The sequence below is a fragment of the Talpa europaea genome (assembly GCF_964194135.1).
Source record: "Talpa europaea genome assembly, chromosome: 11".
Taxonomy (NCBI): Eukaryota; Metazoa; Chordata; class Mammalia; order Eulipotyphla; family Talpidae; genus Talpa; species Talpa europaea.
In genome coordinates, this window is record NC_140078.1 from 97,458,770 (window position 1) to 97,479,975 (window position 21,206).

At 52.3% G+C, this 21,206-nt stretch overlaps 1 protein-coding gene across 1 annotated transcript in view; it reads right to left on the reverse strand.

Moving 5' to 3' along the window:
- Nucleotides 1-2,153: 2,153 nt before the first annotated feature.
- The window catches only part of WNT7A (Wnt family member 7A), a gene marked incomplete at both ends in the record, with an annotated part of 48,586 nt that continues 29,533 nt past the window's right edge, over nt 2,154-21,206 (reverse strand). Inside the window, one exon of the mRNA XM_084248439.1 lies at nt 2,154-2,633. Within this exon, the coding sequence (XP_084104565.1) occupies nt 2,154-2,633 (480 nt within the window). The remainder of the gene's footprint in view (nt 2,634-21,206) is intronic.

Sequence of the window (21,206 nt, forward strand, 5' to 3'; positions counted from 1 at the left end):
CCTCTATGTTTTCTCCTCACCTACCCATCGGCCATCCACACACCCTCCAACCAAACACCCATCTACCCGTCCATTCGTCTACCCACCCATCCACCCACCTTCCATCCACCCACTTTCCATCCATCCATCCATCCATCCATCCATCCATCCATCCATCCATCCATTCATCCACCTACCAATACATACAGACATAACCCACCCACACAGAAACCCAAGTAAAGAAAAAGAAAAGATCTAAGAGAAGAAATCAACCAACTGTCCAACCATTTTATTTGTTGATGCTATGATCCAGGTCCATTGCCAATACTGAGGAGTCTGATACAGCAGTAAGGGTCTGGGGCTGAGTTTCACCAGTGCCTGTGGCACAGAGTTCAGAGGTGCCACCTCTTGGTTGTGCAACACAATCACCAAAGGTCCCTGCAGTTTGCCTCCTACTACAAGCCCTTGCTCACAGCAGAAACTTAGGCACCAGCAGATAGACACACAGCCACACCACTCCAATCTCTCCAGCACGTGGGGCAAGACAACCAGACACCACATTATACACAAGAGCACATGGAAACACGCGTGAGCACCCCAGAGGTCTTAAAGGTGCAAAATTACATGACAACCCAGGGAACCCTAAAGTCTCTGTCTTCCTCTCACACACTCACACACACTCGAACACATGCATGCATACATACATGAATGCAAACAGACACAAATTAGCATACCACAGTCCCCCAGAGGAGCGCTTTCCAGGTAGAGAGGCAGTGGACGGAGCTGGGCCCAGAGCACAGCGGCCTGCCCACCTCTCTCTGCCGGTCTGCCTGGGGCCATGACATCTAGGAAGCCCCACTGGGCCCTGCTACTCATGGGGCCCGAGCCCCACTGCTTTCCTGCCCCACCCCTGAGGCCTAGGCCTCACCTCCTGGGACATGTGGCAGCGGCAGGGTTTCGCTGGTGAGGAGCGGGCCTCCCTGAGCTAGCCTGTGCCAGGTGGAGATGACTGCTGCTGGTCGCAGAACGCAGGGGTATGGCCCGCCCATGGCACAGTTCGGCATGCGGTCACCCCTCAGTGACTCAAAAGACCTGAGCTCAATAGGCCTAGGCTGGGACCTGATTTCTTCCCCAATTAATGCCGATGACATCACAGGCCGCATCCAGAGGCTGCTTTTGCCTGCTTGGCAAACAGAACTTGAGAACCAAGCAGTGTGAGCATCCCCGCGAGGCCTGACTCCGTGGCCAGGTCTCACCTCACAGAGACTCCCAGAATTAAAAAGCATGGCCATGGAATGATATAGGCAGACTCGATATAAATAAAATATTCATATAAAAATAGTCTCTTACAAAATATTCTCTCTTATCCAGTGGCTCACTTTCCAAAAGATGGAAACTGCTGGGAGTTTTATTATTATCTTTCCTCTCTCTACTCCAAACTGGATTTTTCTACAGGTGACGTTTGAGGTGGGGAGGGTCAAAGGATGGGAAATGTATTCTGGAAAACATCTTCAAATCTGGACCAGCTTCAATTTCTGGATAAGTAGCAGCAAACAGCAAAAAAATATAAATGTATGTGTGTGCATATATATATATATCTATATATGTATAGAGGACGTCTGTTCTTGTACTTAAACAGCTAGTGCTGCAAGGGGGTGCCTGCGAAATCAACTAGTAGAAATAGCTGCATCAAGAATAATTATGTACAGTTCTACTTGGCTCCTTGTCCTAGCGACAAAATCATCCTGCAAGGAAAGCAAGTGGTCCACTTTGATTGCAGAAAACGGATCCCGACGAGGTGAAAGGATTCTTTTTAATTAAATAAATTAATATTATTTTTTATCAGAATAAATTGTTAAATATTGCTATGATGAGGCCCAAGGGTCCAGAGTTCCTGCTGAGAATGGCTCTGCTCCCCAGGAGGAGAGAGCCAGCTGGGCAGTGCCTGGGAGTGGAGCAGCATCGGGTGTGGGAGAGAAGAGGGAGGGCTCTGGCGCGCTCTTTCCCACAGGTGCCTGCAGGAAACCCAGCAGAGGAGCCCACAGCAGAAAAGACAGGCTCAGCGTTCCTTCCTGTGGTCCCCGTGCAGATCTGTGAGGAGACCTGCCCAGGACACGGCAGCCGGATGCCGTTGGGGCCTTGCCGCCGTCGAGCTTGCAGCAGGCAGCACGGGCTCACTTGCAGGTGTACACCTCGGTGCGCTCACTGCAGGTGTTGCACTTGACGTAGCAGCACCAGTGGAACTTGCAGTTGCACTGCCACACACGGGCATACTGGTGAGTGTTGTAGCCGCGGCCACAGCACATGAGGTCACAGCCGCTGGCCTGGGGGGCTGTTTTGTTGCAGGCACGGCCCTGCGTGCCCACGCTGCCCGTCACCGGGTCCTCCTCGCAGTAGTTGGGTGACTTCTCGATGTACACCAGTTCCGTGTCCATGGGCTTGCGGTAGGACAGCGGCTTCTTGATCTTCAGGAAGGTGGGCCGCTTGTTGCGGCTGGCGCGCACAGGCTCCACGTGAACAGCCTCGTTGTACTTGTCCTTGAGCACATAGCCGAGCTCCCGAAACTGGGGCAGCGTGGTCCAGCAGGTCTTGGTGGTGCATGAGCCCGACACGCCATGGCACTTGCACTCCAGCTTCATGTTCTCCTCCAGGATCTGCAGGGGTGGGCGGGGAAGAGCACACACATGTCACTGCATGCGGAGGCCAAGTGCTGTCCCCAGCCTGGCCTGCCCCCTGCCCCACCTAGCCCAGCTTGCTTTTGTTTTTCTTTTCTTTCTTTCTTTTTTTTTTTTTTTTTTTTGCAGGAAACACAGTCCTGGAGTGAAATCCCTCTCACCTCCAGCCTGCAGGCTGTGTCTTCCACTTGGAAACTGCTTGCCCTCCCATGTGGTTCTTCAATTGGCACTTAGATTAGTTCACACCACATATAGGTTCTCTTTGGCCTGAGTAAGTTTAAAATCATTTTTGAACCAACATTAAAAACCAGGAGACTTTAAAAGGCAGACTTCTGGGGATTTATTTATTTAGAAACAGAAAGACCATCCAGGTAACTCTAGAATGATATTCAAATCATTTACTAACTGGTACAGCTGGGTGTTGACCTACTGGTATATAGCCACAGATGCCAGCATAGCAGACCTGCTGTGTTGAGGCTCCCCACAATTCTACCAGCATTATCACATGGAAAAAATACCTGGAACTATACCAGCAACCAATCAATTTGCCACAGTCCTCACCATTCCCTATTGCCTCCCTGAATTCAAGGTATGACTTCTCAGAGGTCTCCTGCTTTTATAACACCTGCCAGGGCTTGTGGGGCAGCTGAGTCCAAGAAACCTGGCTCTGATTTAACCTTCCCGGGAAGTTAGCCTGGATACCTAGGCTAGATGGTGTAACCCTTCTTTTGAGCTTCCCTTACCACTTGAGTTTCCATTATCAGAGCATGAGAGGCAGCATTTAATGATAAAAAGCACAGACTCTGGACCCTGGATTTAAATCCCAGATCTATCATGAACATGTGGCATGCCTGGAGACACTTTTTTAGCCCTCTGTGCTGCAGAGTATAGTGAAGATAGAAAGCAAAGAGCTTCCTACTTTTTGAGGACCACCCAGGGGTACTTCTGGTATGCTGGTAATGTTCTATTTCTTGCTATGGGTGCTTACCAATTATTTTTTTAAATCAACATAGCTAGTCTGTGTGCTTGTTTTGCACATTAGCTATATCTCACAATTTATAAAAATATGGATACCATGGCCAATAAGCACATGAAAAGATGCTGAACATCATTATGTGTCAGGCAAATTCAAGTTCAAAATCACAATGAGACAGCCCTTCACACCATCTTGGATGGCTAATAGAAGAGAAACAGAGATTAATAAGAGTTGGCGAGGATATGGAGAAACAGGGACCATGTCCACCTGGTGGGAATGTAAAATGGTGGGGCCCAGTGGAAAGCAGTCTGGCAGTTCCTCAAAATGTGAAAAACAAATGATTCAGCACCACAGCCTGAATGTGTGTATGTATCCCCTGCTCCCCAATTCACTTGTTGAAATCCTAACCCTCAAATGTGATAGTGTTAGCAGGTAGGGCCTTCAGGGGGGTTGAAAATCATGAGGGTAGAGCCCTCATGAATGGGATTTGGGCTTCATAAAGAGACTCCAGAGAGATCCCTTTGAAGACCAGTGAGAAGGCACAGGCTATGAGCCAGGAAGCTGGTCTTCACCAGAACATGTCCAAGCTGGCATCCTGATCTTGGACTTCAGTCTCCAGAACTGTGAGAAATGTCTGTTGTGTATAAGTCACACAAAATACCCTGCTTTACTTTATTCCAGCAGGCTTTATATGCCCCGAAGAAATAAAACATCATGTATATAAAGATTAATAAGTCAGTGTTCATAGCAGCAAGCTTTACAACAACCCTGAAGTGGAGATCACCCAAATGTCCATCAATGGATGAACAAAGTGTGGTCCCTCCACACAAGGGAATACCACTCGGGCAGGACAAGTGCTGACACCTGCTACAGCCTGAACAGACCCCAAGAGCAATGCTGAGTGAAAGAAGCCAGTCACAGAGTCCATGTATTGTACGATGGCATTTAAATGCAATGTCCACAAAAGGCAAATCTACGGAGACAGGTAGATCAGGGGCTGGGAGGAGACAGGGAAAGGGGAAGAGACCACTAAAGGGTGTAGTCTTCTTTGCGAAGCACTACAAATGTTCTAAAATTGATTGCAGTGATGGCTGCACATATCTGCAAATACATTTAAGAGGTTTGAACTGTACATTTTAAGTGAGTGCATTTTATGGTATGTGACATATACCTTAGTAAATCTGGCTTTAAAAAAAAAAAAGTGCTTGGAAGGTTTTGGTGGACACAATGGGAAGTATTTGCGAGACCAAATGTTTCCGTGGGGACTGTGGGAGCTGGGTGCTGAAAGCCAGGCTGCTGGGCTGGGCTGGGTCCAGTATGTGTCCTCCTACACATTAACTTCCTCTTCCCCTGTGGCCACTGATGGCCTGAGGCCCTATGGGTATTTATTGGGCCCTGATCAGGTGACACCCAGCCCATTAGCCCTGCTAATGATGCATTTTGAGAAACTTGGGAGCACATTATGCTTTAACTCAGCTGGGTGTAATCACAGCCCCCCCGGCCAGGACAGGGTCTCAGTTTCCCCACTTGGAACTCAAGGACTTAAACTAAATGATGTCCAAGGTGACTTCTGACTCCGTCTGTGATGTTTGGTCTTGGATGGATACTCATATTGTAACAGGGCGTTCCCCAGGAAAAGGGGAGGTTCCAGATTCCCTGCCCCACCCAAGGGAGGGTGGAGCTGAGCAGGGAGGAAAAGTTGAAGAAGACACTAGGGAAGGAAGGAAGCAGGATGGAGAGCAAGAAGAAGGCCTGGAGGAGGCACATGGAACAGAGAAACACGTGGCGAAACTGCGCTTGCTTCTTGGTCCTGGACTAGGTGAAATAGACGTGGGTGAGAGACCCGTGGGGAGGTTAACAATGGCAGCTTTTATATTAATTTTGATTTTACTCTTTTCCTCCCAGACTCATCTGGCTATTTCATCTGACCCTTTTCTATGGGTCCCTACCGAAAGGTGCTTTAGAGTTGGCGGCAGGCTTTGGGCCAATCCTCTTTGGGTGGACTTTTACCCACGAGGGGATGGGTAACTTTGGGTGCTTGATTTGGAAACTATATTCTTTGTCTTTTGTGTATTGCACACTAATAGTATTAAATAAAGTTCCTTTCCATTAAAGGTCTTACATTGTTTTTCTTGATGTGGCAGATGGCAGAACCTATTTTGAGCAGGTAGGCTTGGGGGTTCAGGGGTGCCCCTCTCCCTGTCCTATAACAATATTGCCTTTTCACATATACAGGTGCCTGGTGGCATCCTCAGAGAGATGGGCATTTTCATTCCATTTCAGAGGTGAGAAAACTGAGGCTCAGAGAAAGGAAAGGGCTTAGACAAGATCACAGAGCATGCTGGGTCTCCTCCACATGTCTCTCCTGACCACCCCACACACTCCCTCTCCTGCTGCACACCCGATGCTGGCCAGACCACAACAGGGTCTGGCACACACCAACCATGGGCTAGCTTCTGCCCCCCGCAGAAGGCACTGGGGAGCTCCAGGGGCAGAGGGAAGTCCTGGTAGTTATTCCTCCTGCTTGTTCCTGCCGGGTACCGTGGGTGGCTGTGTCTCCTATCAGAGATCACAGTTTCTGCTCCATGTCCTGTGAGTACACTCCCTGAGCCCAGCCCAGCCCCTGGCCCTCAGCCCTGAGGAGCAACAGTCCCACTGTGGCCAGCCCCAGAGGGCTGCACCAGCCCTTGGGTTCCTGCAACTTTGTACTTGTTATTAACAACCTCTTTTTTCTCAATTGCAATAGAACTTATACACCACACAATTCGCCCCAGTTGAAGTGTACAATTCAGTGGTTTTTAGTAAACAGTAAGTCCTCTCTCAACTTCATCAACAGCCTCTTAGAAACTGCAACTTTCAGTAAATTCATGTAATGAAACCCAATTTCACCGTAAGGTAATTGATATAAATAAAAGCTAAGCTCCAACGTCTTATTTCTGGTCACAAAAGCATCGCCAACCTTCTAAATCAAGCCCAGCACACTTCTAATATTAAACAACCATACGGTCTCTCTTTCATTCTTTTTCCAACCTGCTTATTCCATTTGGTATCTCAGGGAACCCGAGCCCAGCAGCTTGGGACCCAAGGCAGCACCAACTGAGAGGGGACGCCCTCCCATCGTGAGGCACAGCACCCCACATCTGCATTCACGTCGCCCGGGGCAACTGGGACACACCGATGAGCCCCACTGTGCTCATCTTTGGGGTGTGGAAGGAAGTAGATGCCCTGAGAAATGAATACAGGTGCGGGGAGGACATGCAGGCTCTACACAGACAGTGACCTGGCTGGGCTCTCTTCAGCCCTATGGTGAAGCCATGTTACTCGAGAACTTGCTGTATTCAGCATTGTGGAACCATCACAACCACCTAATTTTAGAACATATTTGCCACCCTGAAAAGAAGCCTCATACTCGTTAGCAGTCTCTCCCCCTCTCCCCTTCCTCTCAGCTCCAGGCATCCACTAATCCACTTTCTGTCTTAGATAGTTGCTTCTTCTAGGCACAACCATAACATACGTGGCCTTTGTGTATTATTTCCTTCACTCATCATGTTTTCCAGTTCCTCCATATCAAAGCATGTGTTAGTTTCCTTCATTTTCATGGCTGAATAATATTCCATTATAAGGATATGCCAATGCTATTGACCCACTTGTTGGACTTCAGTCTCTTTTTGAAACTCTTCTGATTTCCCAGTGCCGGCCTGTGTTCTTCCCTCTGAGTTCGCTTCTGGGCTCAATCCTTATCTGGAAAGCCAATCTTTATTTTCATTATAGTCTCACTCAGGAATTCATCTACTCAGGGAGGCTCTCGAATGTGCATGATGACCAAGAGGCTCATGGGGGTATTATTAGAAATAGCAGAAGATCCAAAGAATCCAAAGACCCACCAGTGAGAGCTGTTTATATACATGATGGGGCATCTATAAACCAGGGTGTTCTGCACCTGTTAGAGAGAAGAGGCAGCTCTGCACTTATTAATGAGGGCTGGTCTGAAAGATACATGTTAAGAGAACAAAGACAGATGCAGAAAAATATACAGAGCATGAGCTTCTTAGTGTGAGAAAGAGAAGACTTGTGCTTGCGTGTTCCTTGGAGCACCCAATAACACATGAGATATTGGTGAGGGTGGCTGCCTCCTGGGAGGGCACCTATACCAGGGCTCTGAGAGTTGGGAGCCTGATGTTTTCATGTGATTGTATTTTGTTTCTTTTGATATACTACCATAGCAGAAAGAAAAGTCACCTCTTCCACAAAGCCTTCCCTGATTGCCAGGGCAGTCAGTGACCCTCTCATGACTTCTATGGTTGTTGAATACTTGTCACTTTGGCCCTGGAATAACTGTTTACCTGTCAGCAGCTGCCATCAGGGCAGCTTCGTTGTAGGGACATATAGATACACCACCCAGACCCCCCCTTTAGGAGAGGTCTAGCTTTGCAGCTATAAGTGGTGGCGTGCTGGTAAACCACATCCAAAGAAAGAAACAAAACAAAACAAAAGCCCTGTTTTGTAGTATTTGCCAATTTCTGTGGGCAAGTGTTCCCACCATGGCAGAGTTGATGCCACCAGTAGTTAAGCAATCCACTCGCAATTCCCTGGATATTTAATGACAGGTCTTGCGAGTTGATAGGAGTCATCATCGCCAGCACCCCAGCAGACTGAGTGGGATGGACACACAGCCTCCAGCTGTCGGGTGCCTCACAGTCTGTCCCAGCACCGAAAGCCACAGCTTTCCTGGTGGTGTGTGTGACTGGGGACAGAAAGGGGCAGGGGCTGGTCTGCGGCCGCTCTGCCGGACATCCCAGCAGGCATCACTGGGCCAGCCGCACAGCCAACTTCTGCCCAGTCTTTCTCCTCCCTTCTCCCCGCAGTCATCCCTAATAGACAGCCTGGACCAGAACCTCCATCTCACCCTGTGGCTCTGGGGACCCTCACTTGTGACCCTCCTCGGGGCTGAGACTCCTGAGGGCCCGGCCTGGAAAAGGTGCTGATCAGTTGTAAAGGGACAGAAAGACCTAATGTGTGTCTGCTCAGATGCACATTCATTCCTTGCTTGATCATTTTGCACTGAGCACCTACTGTGTGCCAGGTGGCATCGCCTCCCAGAGGCCCTGGGAGGACCATGACACAAGCAGGGTCTGTCCCTGCCCTCTCTAGGCACATAGACCCAAGCCAGAAGCAGGCGTAGATTAATAACCTCCCCCAAATCTAATGATAAACTGGTGAGTGCTGTGAAGGGAGCAGGACAGAGAACTAAGAAAATTTAACCTGTGAGGAGCAGCTCAGGAAAACCCCCTCCCTCCAAGAAGGCCAGGCCACACCAGGAGCCAGACAGCAGGAAGATCAATTAGAACCAGCCAGACTTAGAGGGATGGGGTAAAGGGCATCTTAGTCTGGGGAACAGTACATGCTAAGGCTCAGAGGTGGGAGGGGCGGTGCCTGCCCCCGAGAGAAACCGGGAGGAGGCAGGTGTGGTGGGGCAGAGGGAGAGGACTGTGGGCAGCAGGACCAGCCACTCTGGGCAGGGAAGCATCTGGATCATCAACAAGCCAAGGGTGCTACTGAGGGCCACACACAGGAGAGTGATGAGGTCCGAAAGGCACCATTAAAGATCGCTCCGACGAGAGAGAGGAAAGTAGGTTAGAGAAGGCCAGAGCAGCAGGATGGGACCTGGAGGGAGGGTGTTCCCCTTGTCCAGGCTAGACATGATGGTGTCCCTGACAAAGATGGTGGTGCCAGAGGGAGAGAAGCAGCAAAATTGGCAATGCTCAGTGGTGAACAATCCATGGGAGGATTGTTGGCACCAGGGTTGACTTGTGGGGCTTGAGAGGAGCAGAGGTCCATGCACTGAAACAGGGAACCAGAAGGACCAGGCTTGGGGAGTGTGCACTGAGGACAGTGAGGATATTTCAGGCACAGTGAGCAGCCAGGAGGCCTCTCCTGGAACAGAGGAGTCTTTTGGTGCCACTGAAATCTGGCCCCAGTCAGCTCTGTTGTCCACAGCGGATGATGTGCATAGAGTCCCAGTCATGATGCTGTCACTTTTACAGACTAAAACAAGGTTGAAATCAATCAGAAGTGGAGTAAATTCCTATAAATTTTGGTGAAAAAAAATAGATTGTAGAAGCAAAAGATGGGAGAGAAAAAGAAAGAATGAAAAATTTAGATGACCCCAAGTTCAATATGAACTAAGAGACTGCTGAAAAGCCAGCCACCTCAGGCCACATTAACTGAGATCTAGTGCCCACAATCAGGGAGGAGATTACTGTACTATGTGATTTTCAGAACTGGGCTACATTCCAGAAGATGGACAGAAACCGACAGATCAAGAGTAGAGGGGGCTGGAGACCCCACTGAAGGAGTTGGAGCTGCATATGCCAGAGAAGGCAATTTCTGAAGTCCTGGTCACTGCCCCACACCGTCTGCAGGCCTGTCTCAGGTCAGGGTGAGTGGCAAGAACTGTCTGTCCGAGGGCAAAATTGGCACCCCAATGGAGGGGAGTCACAGGACAGCAGAACCCCACTCAATAGAGACCAGCCTTCCCCACCAAGCTAACCAGACCAGAGGGGGCTGCCAGGAAGTTGATGAGCTATCTGTCCTGGGAGTGTGTGGGAGCAGCAGCCAGGTTTGCAAGGGGGATTCCTGTACCAGGCGGGCGGGGCTGCTCTCGATCTGTTCTCTGTTCCCCAAGCTGGCCCCAAACCTGTCTGGAGTAGCAGGAAGGATTTTCCGCACCGCTGGAGGGAGAAAAATCAATCTTTTTCTGACAGGTCCCCCAGGAAGTGCCAACAAAGTACCAGGTGCTGCCCAGAGTCCAGAATTACCCCAGGCAGGTAATTCTGGGGTTCTCAGGCCTGGGAGGGGCCTCAGGAGAAACTTGGCTCCAGAAAATTCCTTGATTCATAACACCAAATAGATACTATCGACGTTGGCCTCCTGGCCTCCCAGACTCTTGGGTGTGTCCAGAGGATCCAGGGGTGAACTTCCTGGAGGAGGAAGGGGTTCCAAGAGGAGGGAGATCAGACAGTGACCTTTGACTCCTACATAGCCCACGCCACGCGGCAACCCTGTGACCCAGAGCCAATCACCCTCCCCGGTACGTCTCATTTTTAAAAACAAAAGCTCTTTCCCAGTGCTGAGTTCCACTGCTCCTATTACCTCCCCACCACCCTGCAGCCCCTGGGGAGAAGCTGATGCCCTGACACAGCCCAGGAAGGCTTCCCACCTTGTAGGGCTCCCCTGCTGTGCCCTCTCCAGGGTGCAGCTCCCCACCCACCCCAGCAAGACCCCTCCAGCCTGGATCTCTGCTCAGCACCCTTGTCTTTGTGACTGTGGTAAGCAAGTTCTGGCGGCCTCTGGAGCTCCGGAAACGTAGACTCTGTGGCGAGGTTCCCCGGCCACCCAACCCAAAGCAGCCCCGCCGCTCACTGCTTCCAGCACACGGCCATTGCTAAGGAAGGGCGAGTGACTAAGAACGGCCCTGTAGTCTGAGAGAGTCCTGGGATGCAGAGTGAACAGAAGGCAACATTTGTTGGTTATTTCCTGTCAGTGAGTGAAGAAGGGAAAGCAAGGCCCAGAGACATGGACAGGTATCTCAAAACCATGTGGGTCTGAGAAAGGACCTAAGAAAACAGAGCGGAGACGCAGAGAGGGTGAGGCCTGTGTGCTGTTGGCCCCTGGGAATAGCATCTGTGCCCTGGATCAAGCTGGACCTTGGACCAGGCCCACCTAATTCCAGGAACTAAAATTCCCTTTGTTTTCAAGCCAGTTTGAGTTGGGTTTATGCCCCTCACAGCTTAAAAAGGCCTAACTGGTGCACAGCCGCTGCCATCGGTGCTGTGGAGTCGTCTTTGGTAAGGTCCCAGCCAGTCCTCAGTTCACGAGTTTCAAGTCACAGACCACAGGAAGCAGATTTTGGGGCCCACGGACCAGGACTTGGGCTCCCCAAGCCATGAATGCTGGAAGGAGCATGGTACAGGCAGGGCAGGGGCAGGGCTGTGGGGTGGAGGTGCTGCCTCAGTCCTGCTATGGGTCTGAGAAGGTCTCTTTCCTTCTCTGGCTCTGCTTCCCCACCTGTGCAACAAAGAGGCTGTGGAGGGATTTTTAAGAGGGAGGACAGGGACAAGAAGGACCACGTTGGCTGAAGTTGGCCACATTCTCCCAGCTGTCCCTGGGGTTGGAATCGATTTCTGGGCAGTGCAGTAGCCACAGAGGCCATTGTGAGTACTGAGAGAACCTCTCTGAAGCCCTGGCCAGCCCTTCATCCTCCCTCCTCCAGGCCGAAGCCTGTTCTGTTGTAGACGCCCTGCCCCCAGCTCCTGAAGCTTGGCTGTGCTGGCACTGCTGGCACGGGAGCCCAGGGCATCTCTGAGGAGCCCCAAGAGGCCACCCCTCCCCACACACACTGCCTGCCCCTGGCCTGAAGCATCCTCGCCCCTTAGTGCTGCCACTCCTGCGCTCTCTCAGTAACCCTCTCCCTAGCAGGTGACCTGGTTCTGGAAACTTCTCCAATAAGAATCTGAGTCAACAGGATCACCTGGGAAAACGGCACCAGGCAAACAGGTGGCAGATATGGTGGGTACCAAGGCCCTCTCTGGAGGGTTTCCACAGAAGGTTCTGGTTGGGTCAGATTCAAGGGGACTGAAGGCTAGAGAATGGTCACCACGTCCTGCCGGTTCCCTCTCCCAGGCCCCTGGCCGCCCAAGTTTCCCCTCTCTAAGCAGCACCTGACCAAAACCACCTGCACCACTGGGTTGGACTCTTGACCTGGGTGTGATTATGGGCCTTCTCCAGCCTAGGAAGCCCACCTGCGACACTACACCTGGGGGATTCCAGCCCCCAGCCTCCCGTCAGACCCGACCCGCAGAGGGTGCCCCAGAAAATGGAGGAGAAGAGAGTGAACTCAGGTCATTTGTCCACTGAGTCCCTCTCTACCTGCGATCGTGCCACCCACCAGTACCTGGCTAGGCGTCAGGTAAGTCCATCACCTCCTTGAGCCTTGGTTTTGTCTCCTCGTTCCATGGAACACACCCTGTGGCTTCAGGCCAGGACTCAGTGGCCAAAGGCAGGCTACAGATCGAGGGAGACGCTCAGGAAACGCAGCCACCGTCTGAGTGGCCATTAAATTATTTAGGGCGCCGATGAGCATTTTGTGTTGGTCTCAGACAAGAGTGGGGCGATTTCTCAGAAGAGAGCTCAACACTGGCTCAGGTCCTGGTAGCTCCATGGCTCAAGTGTTGATCCATCCCCTGTGCACACCCGTCTCTCCCTCCAGATGTGAGCCACACCGGGGCAGGACCCCGGGCCACTCCAACACATGCACTGCCAGCCGCTGGCCTGCAAGCTGCACTGAGCAGTCACTGATACCTCCAGCAGGCCTCTAAGCAGGTAAGGTTATCACCTGCTATACAGATGAGGATGCTAGGGCCCGAGGGAGCACAGCTAGGAAGGACTGGAACGCGCTCTGGACCCTGAGCGAGTCTGAGCCTAGGGCGGGGGCAAATGCAGTGGGACTGAGGAAGGGGGTGGGCGGGCAGCCCTGCACCCTCAGGCCATGGGCCATGGGCTGGTGCCCACTGGGCCCTCCTCCAGGACCAGGCCCTCTCTGCCAGCTGCCCAGAGTGGGCCCCGGCGCCTCCCTAGGAACGGCCCTCCCTCCCAGGATGGAGCTACCTCACCTCAGAACAGCCGACCCACCCCAAAGGCTGCCTGGAGCCAGGTACAAAGGTCCACGCCGACCTCCACTGGGTCGGTTCCGAAGGGCCGTTCCAGTCCCGGGCTCAGGGGCCGGCTGAAGCACCCACATCACAGCCCAACTTCTCCCGGTGCCCAGAGCTGCCTCCCTGGCTTCCTCACAGCTTAGCTCCCCAAAATCCTTCCCAGGAAATGCTCTGTGTAAGAATGATGTCCGTATCGGGGTTCCTTTCCAGACCCTGACCTCAGACAATGAGGAGTTCAGTGGCCGCATGGACCCCACACCCCCAGGGGTGAATGCTGCCCTGAGTGAGCTGCAGGCTGTGCTCCTAGCTCTGCTGCCACCACCTCCCTGCTGCTCCTCCCCCTGTTGCTCCTCCCCCTGCTGCTGCTGCTGCTGCTGCTGCTGCTCCTCCCCTCCCCACCTCTTACTACTCTCCTTGTTCCTCCTCTCCCACTACTGCTCTCCCTCCTCCGCCCCTTCCTCTTGCTACTCCTTTTCCTCCTCTTCCCCCTGCTCCTCTTTCCCTTTCTGCTCCCCTCTCTCTCTTCCTCCCCTGCTCTTCCTCTCCCTGCATCTCCTCCTCCCGCCCTCCCCTCTGCCCGCATGTCGATCCATCATGAGCAGAAAGCTGCATTTCATTCAGCTGCAGCTGTATTCCTCTGGGCGACTCAGATGAAAGAAGGGGAAAAAACAGCTTTTTTTTGGTAAACATTTAGAGTATTTTCTTCTTTGGTCACATTCTTTAAGTCATATTGGACGCACTGACTTCAAGCAAATATTCCTGTCTGACTCGGGTGGGGATGGCAGGGGGGAAGCTGCCTTCCATAGAACGGGGCCACTGGAATGCAAGCAGGTCGGCCCTGTGCACTGAGGGCAGCGAACAGTCCCAGCCCCAATCGGAGAGAAGTTCTGCTCTAGCCTAGGACCTTCTGAGTTCAGTGTCTGCCAGTTTACAGTAACTCAAATACCATCTCTGGCTCCTGGTGTCCTTGGGGTGGGAGCCCAGATTCTGCGGCCTGGCTCTCAAGGCCTGGCAGGAAGCTGTGACCCCTGGACACACCCCCCTCTCACCCCGACTTGTCTCTTTCTAGGGTCCTGTTTCCCCCCAGTATACCAGTAACCGCCTGCACACACACGGCCTCCTCATAGGCGTGGTTCTGCAGCCCCACACTTGTCTACACTGCCTCATCGCCACTCAGCACGCAGGCTCGTGCTCATACCACGTACTCCCTCTTGACCCACAGGCTCATAAACAGCCATATCCGCATGCCCTCAGGGCCCCAAAACACATACGTGTGTCCCACACATGCCACGGACCCTGGCCTGACACACAGCCATGCCCATACCTCTCCTGTGCTGACACATATGCATGTACCCACACCTGTCCCATGCAGTCACGTGCACCACCTCAAAGGTACCGGGCAAGAGCAGGGCCCAGAAGGTGGAGTCGGGAGGCGGTAAGGGCCCCAGCGAGTACTAGTGGGGCCCCGGCCTGGCCTTGGCTTTGCTCACCTGCAAACTGGGGCTAGCACCACCCTTCCATTGAAAGCAGAAACCCAGTTCAGAAGTGGGACAGTTGAGCCCCAAGAGGGGCAGTGGCCACTTGTAGTGTCTCCTGCACAGGCTCGGCTGCCTCCCCCAGGAGCCTACTCACCAGCAGGGAGCTGGGCTGACTCAGGGGCAGGGGCTGCTCCAGCCAGAGGAATTGGGACAGTGGCCTGGAGTGAGGTAGGCCACCCCAGCTATGGCATGAGGGGCAAGGCAGGTCGTGGGAGGGAATGGATCAAAAAACCCGTATGTTCCTCCTGACTTCTGGAGCATCAGTGAATTGGCCTTGGGATTCATTCATCCATCCTTTCACTCACTCACTCACCTTCCATCACATGTTAATTTAATCCCACTCCAGTTAGGCCCTGAGGTTGGTGGCCAAGTGGAGGGAGAGAAGCAAGGCCCCTGCTCCCTCGAAGCTTATACTTGGGGTGGCGGGGGGGGCGGGGGGGGAGGGACCGAGCACCCACTGTTTCAAGGACACGAGGTCGGCCTGACTCCACAGGGGGGCTCTGAAGGAAAGTGCAGACCCGCCTCTTCTGTGGTCACAGCCCCAGGGGTTCCCCTCCCACAACCCGACTGGAAAATGTTTTTAAGACAATGGAGAGATCTGAGTCAGAGGTGGTATTACATGGTATTGAGGAATTGTTCATTTTGCTCTGAGTAATAATAGTACCATTGTTATGTTCTTTTAAAAATCCTTGATTAGAGATCACACAGAAGAAAAACACAATGTCTGGAGTTTGCCCGAAATCGTACCAGTTTGGGGGAGCTAGGGCAGGGACTAGAGCAATGTTGGTGACTATTGGCCTTATACTGGGGTTGTTGAAGACAAGGGGGAATGATGGGGTTCTCTCTCCTGCCCCCTGGCTGCCCCTGCTCCCTCTTGGGCCACATCTCCTGTGCTTTTGTTCACTGCAGTCACAACATGTTCCTTGTTGTTCCCCTGGTACTACAGACACACTTCCACCTCAGGGCCTTTGCACTTGCTGTCCTCTGATGGGATGCTCTTCCCCACTCTGTACATGGCTTCCCACCTCATTTCCTTGGGGCCTTTGCTCACATCTCACCTTGCCAAGGATGCTTCCCTGACCCCTAGGGGTTCCTTTTGCTCCCTCTGTGGGTATCAGCATCTGACATAGCACACAGTTTCTGTCTCCCAGTAGAATGTAAAAGGCCCAAGGGCAGAGACATAGTCTCTCTACTTCCTACTCTGTCCCCCGCACAGGTGCTTGGAACATAGTTTGTGCTCAGTAAAAACTTGCTGGATGTGTGCCGAAGAGCAGTAACAGAGGAAGCCAAGTGAGGTGAGGTAGCCTCTTGAACAGAGAATGGGCCAGAACTGAGGAGGCACTGGCTAAATAAAAAGACAAGAAAGCGCAAGTTGGGCTGAGAGGGCAGAGTAGACAGAGGACAGCCAGAGGCCCAGGCTCTGATGGGAGAAGGGGCAGATGGCATTTGAGAAGGCCCCCCAGGCAGCCACCTGGAGGACAGACCAGAGGCCTGAGCAGGTGCAGGGAGTGAATGGGGGACTGTTTCCCAGGGAAAGACCTCATGAACCCCATTTGATGGGATGAATCAACCACAAACTGTCCAACTGACAAGGCCAGCCAGTGTCCACAGCATCTGCTGACCTGAATGGCCCTGGCCAGCCCTGTGAGGATCAGAGTAAAGGCCCACAGACCAGTGCCCAAGTGCCTTCTCTCTTGACGCAGAGACCTGGGGTCTTTCAGGGTCAGCCTGGAAGATGATGGACTTCAAAGACCACAAACACGGGGCTAGAGAGAGACCACAGCACTGTGTCCACACAGAACCTGCACACAGACACTCACAAGAACCAAAAGGTGCAGTAACCCAAATGTCCGCCAAGTAAGGAAGGGGTCACCAAAATGTGGCATAGTTGTGCAGTGGAATATTACTCAGCCATAAAAAGGAATGAGGTGCTGATGCCTGCTACACATGTCTAGAGCTTGAAAACATTAAACTGAGTGGAAGAAAGCCATATACAAAAGATGCCAAGTTGTGTGATTCCACTTAAATGAAATGTTTGGAAGAGGCAAATCCATAGAGACAGAGCAGATCAATGGTTGCCTGGGGCTGGGAGAAGGGGAATGGAGAGGGACTGCTAATTGGTACAGGATTTCTCTGCAGGGTGATGAAAATGTTCTAAAATGGCACGTGGTAAAGGTGGCATGACTCTGAATAAACTGGAAACCATAGAAGTGTACACTTCGATGGGTAGATTATACAGCATGTGAATGATTTCAGTAAAGTTATATAAACACCATCAGACCAGAGACCCCTATCGGGCTTACATCCTTGGGAGCTTGGGCCACCAGTACTTCCTACTCCTGCAATGGCAGGGGTCTTCCGGGCGTCCTGGGGGTCCGCACAATTCAGGGCTGAATGAGGGACTCACTGAATTAGACACTCAATGTCAGGATCTGGGGCTATCAGGCTCAGTCTGGAAATCAGGGATTTTAGAATTGGCTGATGCCTGGGCCTTATCCCAGTGGATCTGACTGGATTGGTGTAGGGCATGGTTGAATATCTGATACATTTTTTTTTAAATCCTAAGGTGGTCCAATTAGGGGTAGGGATAGAAAGTCCTACTAACATCCTCCATCCACTCAGTTCTTCCAGAAACACCCAGGGACCTCTCCCTGTCAGAGCCTGTGCTGGGTGATGGTGAGGTGAGGATGATCAGACAAGGTTCTTGTTCTCAAGAAATACCCTGTGTAGAAGGGAGACCACTGGGCCAGTAAGTCTTCATAGACATGACTGGGCCAGAACGAGACCTTTACTGCCATGGGGCAAGAGAGGGGTTCTCGCTTCTAGCTACCTGGAAGAGGTGACCCATAGTCAAGAAGGGTGAGAAGGGATCGTGACTGGATGAGCAGGGGGAAGGGCAGTGCAGGTAGGGTAGCCAGGGTGCCTGCACAGAGCCTTCAGGGGGCTGGAGAAACCAAGGGGTGGGGGCAGGTGCACAAGAGACATTGGCTGTGGCTACAGTGAAGGCCCAAGGCTGGGAAGGAAACCAGCGTGGGACTCTGGGACACCTAGATGCACCTGCCATGGGATAGTCAACACCGGCCCCTCCTAGCTGAGCCTGGCACCCAGTGGGGCACGGCTGAGGAGGCGAGGCCAAGGGACAGCCTCTGAAGAGAACCACCACCTCGCCCTGACACTTGGAGCCCAAGCACCCCATACCGTAGTCCTGGCTGATCCCCTCTGTGAATATTCACACTGGGCCCCTGAACCATATCAAGCCCATTCCTGCCTCTGAGCCTCTCGGGCTGCTGTTCCCTCTGCCTGTGACACCTCTCCTCAGTCTCCACAGTCCTCAGCTTCAGCTCAGCGTCTCACAGCACCCCTCACTGGAGACTTGTCACAGTGCCCCATCGCCCACCTCACATCACCCTGTCCTATGACCCTGGGGCACTGGGGGTACTTGCTTGGCTCTCCCCACCCCACCCTCACATCAACTTTGGAAACGCACTGCCCTTTGGCTTTTGAAAAAGGCATCTAGAAGAGGCCTGCTTCTCAGGGGACACTCAGCAAGCACTTACCAAATGAACAAGTGAGTAAATCAATAAGTAAGTGGGTGAGTGACTGAACAAATGAACAAATGAATGAATGAATGACTCTGGCTCAGGAGTCTGATGGTCATTTCCTTCATGGTGGGGTCTTATAGAAGAGCCTTGACTGAGTTCACTAAAGGTCAAGATTGACGTTCCCAGGGAGGGGTGTTGGATACAGGAGCAAGTGGTGATGCTCTGGAGGGTGGAGGACAAGGAGCCAGGTCCCCTGGCCTAAAGCACTCTGTGCCCCTGCCCCCCCTCAATAAACCGTCTCACCTACCCAGGTGCTGCCGGGTGACTTGTACCCATGAAGCCCTTTGAGTTCCCCACTTTTCATCAGTGTCTGGGTGCAGGAGCTGGTGTCCAGGAGGGGAGACCAGTCGGCTCAAGGTTCCATGCTGCCCCCAAACCACCAGCTCGGAGGACACGTACACCTCCCTTCAGATATCACTTTTCCTGCCCCTGGTGGAGTCAGGCTTTTTCCAGCCAGTGACTGGGAAAAACAGCCTGGGTTATCTCTATCCCAGGGCAGTTTCCAGTGAGGTGGGTGGGGCCTCCCCTCCACCCCCCTGCCCCCCACCCTAGTCCCCAGGAGGAGGAGGAAGGGTCGCGGTTGAGGAATAACCCATTTCTTACTGTTCTGAAGCCCCAGGGAGTCACCACAGGTGGTGAGGACAGCGCTCTGAGCATCCACCAAGCTCTGCGTGATTTCTGACGCCCACCCTCCAGCCATCACCGGGGTTCTGTCAGCACCCCAGGCTCCTCCAGCCCTGCGCATCTGAGGAGCGCAGTGGGCCTCGAGGGGCCATGTACAAAGAGGAGCTGGCGCCTCTTACAGCAGAAGGATTTCAAAGTTCTGCCTCTAAGGCCCAGCTCTGCCACCTCCTGGCTGGGTGACTAGGAACATTACCTGACCTCTCTGAGCTGGTCCTTCAGCAAGAAAACTGGGAGCAAAGAACAACCCCTGGGGGCTAGGAAGCTATCTCAGGGTTGCTAAGGAACTGAAGCAGAGCCCATGAGGTGCCCACCTTTGAGGTTTCAAGGGAACCCAGTGGAAGACTCCAAAGTATTGCAGAGCTAGTCCCTGCAGAGATACCAACCAACTTGGTCACCCAGAAAGGGAACAAAGCTGGCTCTTTCCTGCTCTCTTGGGAGACAAGTTCCAGCTCACAGCCTTCGAGGTCAGCATGGACTTCCCAGCGGGAGTGAGTCAGCAGAAGTATCCAAGTCAGCCTGAGACCCGCGCTGTCCAAAGCATGAGCCATCAGTCACAGGAGCGCTCAAACTGTGGCCAGTCTGCACTGAGGGGGTAAGGCAATGGCAGCTTTCAAAGATGTATTATCGGGAAAATAAGGAATAAAATACCTCAGTGTTTTCATACTGAAATGACAAAGATTTGGACAGATTAGGTCAAAGTAAATTTAAGGTCACCTCTCTGGATGGATGTGGCTACTATCAACAGGAACATTACAATTACATTCGTGGCTCACATGGATTTCATTGGACAGCACAGGTCAACATCCTTCTATGCAAAATGTGGCCCCAGGACCAGAGCCTGGCACCCCCTGAAGCTCGTGGGAAATGCAGATTCTCAGGCCTCACCCCAGACCTGCGGGTTGGAAGCCGCACTTACACATCCTTCCCACGTGATTCATGAGCCCCCGCACAGGCCTGGACCCAAGATCTGCAGGCTTCTGGCTTCAGAAGGGAGAGGGGAGAGCGGCCACAGGCCCAGCCAGGATAGCAGGAGACACTACGCAGGGATCCTTTGCCCGAGCCCACACCCTCTCCACAGTGCCATTTGCCTCCAGCTCTCCTTCTCCTTTCAAGAGAAGACTGCCATTCAGCCAGGGACCAAGTTCTCTTGCAAGTGAGCAATCACCATGTAAAAATCACTGTTTAAAGGCTGAGTAGTAATCCCAGAAAACAACTGAAAAGCAAAGCTATGTGTTACCCAAAGAAAACAACAAAACCAATTCCACCAACTCCCCCTAAATTCCTCCTTCTTTTCCTCTTTGAAAATGGCCCAAGGGGCCTCCCCTGGTGGCGAAGCGGTTGAGCGCTGTGCTGCGAAGCTGCCCGCAGCCTCTGCAGTGCTGGTTCGATCCCCGGCCACCAGCCAGAGTCCCACATTGCGCGACAGACCTCTCCTGCCGTGCCCGCTGCTCCCCTCAGCAGTGTATTTCGTCACTCTGCCTGTTCTGTTCCCAGCTCTGGCTCTGGTGAATTCTCTCACCCTCCTGCGCTTCTGACCATATCCAGTGCTTGTATAAATAAATAAATAAATAAATAAATAAATAGATAGATAGATAGATAGATAGATAAATAAATAAATAGATAAATAGATAAATCTTTAAAAAAAAAAAAAAAGAAAATGGCCCATGGCCATTCAATGGCAGTAAATATAGAAATGGTGAGCAAGTGAATCACTCTGAGGTGCCATATGTTGCCCAGGGCTGGTTTTACGGTGAGCTGTAAACCCCTGAGGGCGGGATCTATGAGTAAAATGCTGACAGCCTCCCAACTGCGAACAGGTCAGGAGGGAACAGGGCTGGGAACCCCTGGAAGGGGAGCAGAGGAGATGGTGCTTTTCAAGACACAAGTCAACCCAGGTTCAAAGTCTGCATTGGCTTTCTAAGAAACAAACCCACACTCTCCTCTTCCAGGGCCTGGAAGGTGAACTGCCCATCCCTACCCCGTACTGGCCCTTCTCTCCCAAACACACGAATTTATGACCTCTCCCCTCTTGCTCACTC